The sequence below is a fragment of the Alligator mississippiensis genome, chromosome 11, assembly GCF_030867095.1.
Source record: "Alligator mississippiensis isolate rAllMis1 chromosome 11, rAllMis1, whole genome shotgun sequence".
Taxonomy (NCBI): domain Eukaryota; kingdom Metazoa; phylum Chordata; order Crocodylia; family Alligatoridae; genus Alligator; species Alligator mississippiensis.
In genome coordinates this window covers 48,351,513-48,358,170 of record NC_081834.1, presented here as the reverse complement: position 1 = coordinate 48,358,170, position 6,658 = coordinate 48,351,513, and the positions used below count along the sequence as shown (strand labels likewise).

General features: G+C 48.9%; 1 protein-coding gene across 1 annotated transcript; it reads right to left on the bottom strand.

Annotated features, from left to right (window-relative positions):
* Positions 1–5,223: 5,223 nt before the first annotated feature.
* LOC132244039 (olfactory receptor 2T27-like) lies at positions 5,224–6,168 on the bottom strand. The gene has a single exon (XM_059714964.1). The coding sequence runs from the start codon at positions 6,166–6,168 to the stop codon at positions 5,224–5,226; it is 945 nt and encodes a 314-aa protein (XP_059570947.1).
* Positions 6,169–6,658: the final 490 nt, after the last annotated feature.

The window sequence follows — 6,658 nt, the reverse complement described above, 5'->3', positions numbered from 1 at the left end:
TGTAGATGTGCCCACCGCTCCTAAGAAGAGAGAAGATTGCATTCAACATTATTAGAAGTTGTCTGTAGTATGTGGCTCCTCAGGTAGGATTTCTAGGCAAAAATAAATGTCCTGAAGACCTAGAGGTGAAGAAATCTGGGGTAAAAAAAAAAAAAAAAGAAAAAAAAGAGAGACTTCATGTTTTAAAGACGATGAGAGTCTGTGCAGATAAAACTCAGCTCTGGGACCAGGGCCAGTTGGATAACTTGGGTGAGACCAAATATCTTTCTGACTTAATGGGCTGTATTGTGGTGCATAGCTGATTTCTCAGTCTTTTGATTTCTTTATACTCTGTGGTGCACTGATCTTTAGGTAACTTTTCTCAAGTGCCTGGCACATTCAGATCTGAATCAGTCTAGTGACTTCAGTCACCACCAGATGTCACTGACAAAATCACAGTCTGTCCGTCCTCCACCAGGGCCAGAATCAGCAGCTGGAGAGGAGACCAGGGTCAGGGGCCAAGAGACAGGGCTGGGTCAAAAGTAGTCTGGAGGATCTAAGAATGAAAGGCAGGAGGAAGCTAGAAGTCAAGAACCTGACATTTTATTTGTTTGATTGATACCATTATATGCCGACCTTCCTTGAAGCATCTCAGGGAGGACACCCACCTGGGAAGACAAGGACAGGTGGTATTAAATCTCTTCACCACCATCCACCACACCATACCATACCACCACTGCCACGCATTGCACATGCGATTCCGTAGGCTGCTGATGGGGGGTGCATCACTAGCCGTGTGAGAGGCCCATCAGCAGCCCATGGAGCCACACGTGCAACCAGCCGCTGCCATGTGACTGGCCGTGTGATGTCATGCCGCTGCCACCAGAAGGAGTACACTCCTTAAAAAAGCTTGAAAACCCCTGGAGTAGGGGATGTGCTAGCAGGCCCCATAACAAGCTAAATAAAGCAGATCATAATCATATCATTTCATGATACAACATTACGTACACAAGTTTCCAGAAAGGGTCTCAACAATATAAGGAACACGAACAACAACAATAGTACAGCAATTATGCATGATGCAGTAACTGCAAAGCCACCCCATGATGAACGTGGGCCCTTATCTCTCTCTGCCATGAAGGAGGTTGCCCCTGCCAACTTCATCATGGGGCATCCCTTTGATCAACAAAAGGGGAGGGCCCTTCTTTGCCTGTGGAAATCCTCGCCTCCTTCTCTCCTAAGAACTGCAATCCCCTTTGCTGGTAATTTACAACTCCCAGCAGTTCTTGTGGACTGGCTCGTCTCTCTCTCTCTGAGTTGGCTGTGGGGCTTCCCCCTTCATTGCCATGGTTGCTCCGTCCTGCTTTCCACTTCTGCAGGAAATCCCAAGATACCTCATGTAGCTTCCTGGCCTGTCAGCCCTCTCAGGCCCCGTGCACTGCTCTGAGCACCAAAGGGGCTCTTGCCTCCTGCAGGAATAGGGACCTGCGCTTCCTCATGCAGCCACGCAGTCCCATCAGCTCTCCAGACCCACAGTGCACAGATCCATGCACCACCACTGCGGCTCTCTACACTGTAGGGCTGAAAGCAGCTGCTCATTGCTTCCCACTCAATGGAGGCATCTTCAAGCCACTTCTGGGGCAACTCCTCCAACCTGATGGTCAGCTCTAACAGCTCTTCTGCCACCCCATCTTCATCATCCCGCACCAAAGCCACCCATGTGCTGGGCACACAGACTTTTATCCCTTCTGGAGGCTCCACCCCACTATTGAAGATGGACCAAGGGGAAGCCTGAGAGGTTAGTTCCCCCTCAGGTCCTCTTTTTCACCTCACACCTTGGTCAGGGCAGGGCAAGCCATCCTCCTACTTTTTTTTGATTGGTTGGGGAGAGAAATGCCCCCACCAATCAGTCTGAGCCACCAGGCTCAAGCCATCAAGCTGGGCTGCTGGTGAACCCTTGGCCAGCCTGCCACATTAATAAATTAGATCAGACCACAAACTAGAGACTGAATATCCCAAATGAGATGCCTAGAGCTCCTAAAATATCCCGGATTCTGGGAGGAACCAGCTATGTGCTTACAATGGTGTAATATGGAGACCCAAACTTACTTTTATTGCACATTTCCAATGGCAATTGATGAGTTTCATGCGCATGAAAATGACTGCCGGTAAGGACCATAGCATAGGTGTTCTGGCCTAATGTGAAGGCTGTTGGGAGAAGGCAGAAGCTATGTGTGGACTCCAAATCTATGGCCAAGTCAGAGATCAGGAATTAAGGATTTAGCTATAAGATCCATTGGGGAAAATCTCAGGCAGAGCCCCGGTCAAAGCTCAGGAGCCAGGAAGTGAGCAAGCAAAGCAAAGAGGAGATTCAAAGAGCCGGAGCCAAAACATGCAGGTGAGAAGGTTGAGAACTTGGAAACAAAGAGCTGAAAATCCAGCAGGATCCAGAGAGCTTACCACAGCAGATCTACACACAGAAGTGTCCTCTGGCCTGCAGCCTGCTGCCACAACTGGACTTTATTGAAGAGACAGCCATTACCAGCAGCCCAGCAGGAGGCCCTAAGACTGGCCAGTTGGTTAAATAGCAGAGTGGGGCCACCAGTTAGAGACTCTGTTGGTTAGTGAATTAGTCCAGGCTGGACTGCCTATTAGGACCCCTGGCACTGCCCCAGTAATACATCCCCACCACTGTCATACGTGTTCAATGACATCTGGTATCCTTTGCTGACCTTGACCTCATAACTAGGGACATACATAATTCAAAGTGGAAGTCTTCTGCGCAGCTCCCTTAATATTGCAGGGTCCTTGGCATGTCCCATCCCCTCCACACCCCTCCCCACACATAGATTGGCAGAGGTGCCCTGACACTCACTCCTGATTGTCAGGAAGGCCAAAGTTGCAGTATTAAATATGGTGCTGTTTTTGCCTCCCAACTGGTCAGCCACAAACAGCAGGGCCACCAGGGCCCCTCCGCCAATCTGCAATGTTTGGCAGGGGGGTGCACAGGGGAACCTGCAAGGTTCACAAAGGAGCCACACCAGCCACGCCAGGCCTAAGACCACCATGATGTACACGTGCACAGGGGGCAGGGGAGTGAATCAGGATCTCTAGCACTGTGCGTGACTCTGGGGATACTCTCCTCTGAAAGCTTTTTCAAACACTTAACACCCAATGTCTGAAATGCAGGTGTTGCCCCAGGTCTTTATGGTCTCCAGTGGCCTTCCTCGGCCCATGTGGCCAAGGTTATTACAGGCAGGATCCTATGACTCCCCTCTCCATCTTGGTAGTCAGTCTGGGGTCACTGTTTCCCTGAAGCCACACTTCAATTCAACAACTTACCTCTTCTGGGAACCATGGCTTGGCTAGTCTCAGAGCCAGCTCCACTATCAACAGGCGCATCCATCATTATGCATGAGGACCACAAACACAATGGCCTTTTCTTTCTCACCCTCACTCAATCCAGGGGGACACACAGACTGACCTATAATACATTCCCCTCAGTGACATCATAGAGATTTCAACATCTCAGAAGGAGATCATAGGGATTTCTTCTTCAGGGCAGATGGAGCAATGCTCTATGTGAACCTAGCACATGGGTTTGTTCATTTTTAGGGAAGGTTGGGAATATGGAGATAGCCAGCCTTCACAAAATTGTTCCATTGCTTCTTTGAGAAGGCACACTCCTATTAACATTTTTCAACATCTTATTCATTTTTAATGAAAAATTCCTTTATTTCATTAATATTGTGCATTCATTTTGTGTCTATCCATCAGCTCCATTCCTTCCAGTCACAAAGACAGGAGTATTGGACACGATTTTGTTTTCATTTACTGCTCTGCATTCTTGCCATCAATGTAAACCTTGAAAGCTTCCTGTTTCTCCCTTTTGCCCTTTTTCATGATATCTGGAATATATCAAATCAATCTATTTTACAAAAGGCTTACATAGATTCTTGGGTAACAGCCTTTTCCATGAATAAAGCTGCTAAATAGAACAGGTTAACCTGAAATTTCTGCTAAATAGAACAGATTAATCAGGGAGGCTGTTAGGCAGGCCAAGGCAGAGATGGAGCTCCGGCTAGTGACCAGAATTAAGGATAATAAAAAGTCCTTTTTCAAATAAATAGGAAGTAAGAAGAAGGTACTGGGTAGCATGAGGATGCTACAGGATAGGCTTGGCAATCTGGTGATTGCAGCAAACGAAACAGCACGCTGTCCAAATTTTCTGATGACACCAAGTTGTGGGGTGAGGTGGGCACGCTGGAGGGGAGAGACAGAATCCAGCTAGATCTAGGAAGGTTACAGAGGTGGACGGATGAGAATAGGATGGACTTCAACACAGACAAGGGCAAGGTGCTGCATCTAGGGAGAAGGAACCAGAAACACACCTATAGGCTGGGAACACCCTTCTTGTCAACACAGTGGCAGAAAGGGATCTTGGAGTCATTGTTGACTCCAGGATGAGCATGAGCCACCAATGCGAGGAAGAGGTCAGCAAGGCTAATCACACCTTGTCATGCAAATACAGATACACCACAACCAGGTCTAGGGAGGTGATCATTCCCCTCTGTGCGGCGCTGATCAGGCTGCAGTTGGAGTACTGCATCCAGTTCTGTGTGCTGTGCTTCGGGAGGGATGTGGACAGCATCGAGAGGGTCCAGAAGAGAGCCACCCGAATGGTCAAGGGGCAGCAGGGCAGGCTCCATGAGGACAGGATAAAGGGCCTGAAACCATCCAGTCTCCACACAAGAAGGCTGAGAGGGGATCTGGTGGCGACTTACAAACTTACCAGCTTGGACCAGAGGGAATTGGGGGAGGCTCTGTTCCCCCAGGCACCACCCAGGGTTACTAGGAAGAGCAGCCAAAAAGTGTTAGAGATAAGGTTCAGGCTGGACATCAGAGACATTACTTTACAGTTAGGGCTGCCAGGCTCTGCAATGGGCTGAGCAGCACGCAAGTCTCCCTCCACCCTCCCCTGGGCAGGCTACAACTTCTGTCAATCCTGCTGAAAGTCTCTGCACTTCCCAATCTTACCAGCGGGGAACAGAGGGAATTTGGGGAGGCTCTGTTCCCCCAGGCACCACCTGAGGTGACTAGAAATAACAGCCACAAAATGTTAGAGAGGAGGTTCAGGCTGGACTTCAGAGACATTACTTTACAGTTAGGGCTGCCAGGCTCTGCAATGGGCTGAGCCGCACGCAAGTCTCCTCTCCCTGTCACCTGGGCTGTCTACAAATTCTATCAATCTTGCTGGAAGTCTCTGCATTTCCCAATCAACTTTCTGAGGGCTCCTAAGACATCCCTGTTTCTCAGGCTGTAGATGAGTGGATTGAGTACTGGGGGGACAATGGTGTAAAAGAGAGATACAATCTTGTCTTGCTCTGGAGAGTGGTAGGACCTGGGTCTCATGTACATGAAAATGGCTGCCCCATAAAACATGACCACCACAGTGAGATGGGAGGAGCAGGTGGCCAGAGCTTTCTGTTGTCCTTTGGTTGACTTCATGCTCAGGACCCTGGAGAGGATACAAGCGTAAGTGGCTAGTATAAGGGAAGAAGGGATGAGGAGCAGGACAATGCCAAACACAAATACCAGAGATTCATATCGAGATGTGTCAGAGCAGGACAATTTGAGCAGGGCTGGGACCTCACAGAAGAACTGGTCAATCTCTTTTGAGCCACAGTAGTGGAAACCCAGTGTGAACACTGTCTGAATCAACGCATTTACTGATGCTCCCATCCAGACTCCAACTGATAAAAGAAAGCAGATGTTCCTGCTCATGAGGATGGGGTACTGCAAGGGGTTGCAGATCGCTATGTACCTGTCATAAGCCATGACTGCCAGGAGGAGGCACTCTGATACGCCCATTGTCAACGCAAGGAAAATCTGAGCCCCACAGCCAGCTGGAGAAATGGGGTTGCCTGGGATCAGGAAGTCTGCTAACATTTTGGGGACAATGATCAGTGTCTGACAGATGTCCATGAAGGCCAATTGTCTGAGGAAAAAGTACATGGGAGTGTGAAGGGAGGAATCCACTTGGATTAGAAGTATGAGAAGAGCATTCCCAGACAAGGCAGCGATGAAGGCTAATAAGATCGTGGCCATGGAGAACTTGTGTACATTGGTCCGGCTCAGGAATCCCAGCAGAATGAAGTCTGCTGAAGAAGTTTCATTCCCACTCTTCATTTCCTCTTCATGTGGCTGTGCCTGAAGTCCTGGACAAGAACAAGATGCCTTGGGCAATGTGTGCACACTTCCTACTGGATAATACTAACAGCACCTGAGGCACCTGGCAGGTTTTCTTTTCCTGTGGAAGAAATGCCAGACATTATACTTGATGAGACAATAACTTCACTTCCATGGGAAAAGAGTTTACACTTGCTAAAGATTTTCTACACTTTGCCCAGCATTTCTATGTTCAGCTGCAGGCCCCACCTGCATGTGGAATTGCAGTGGTATACCTTGTGTTATTCCTACGCTGTGGAATTGAGCACAGCAGAGATTTTAAACCGATGGCCTGCATAACCTTTGAATCAGGCCCAGGGGTTTTGGTGGCATTTGGTGGTGAGAGGCACTTTCTGCAGGTGCTCTCCCCAGGATGCTATGGCAAGTAATGCTGGCTGTGGACCTCCTAGTTGCGCCACGGGTGCAGACTAGTGGCAGGTCCTAGCACCCA

What these genes read in the sequence shown, in the direction of transcription:
- LOC132244039 (XM_059714964.1), bottom strand. Translation starts at nt 6,168, where the DNA reads ATGAAGAGTGGGAATGAAACTTCTTCAGCAGACTTCATTCTGCTGGGA.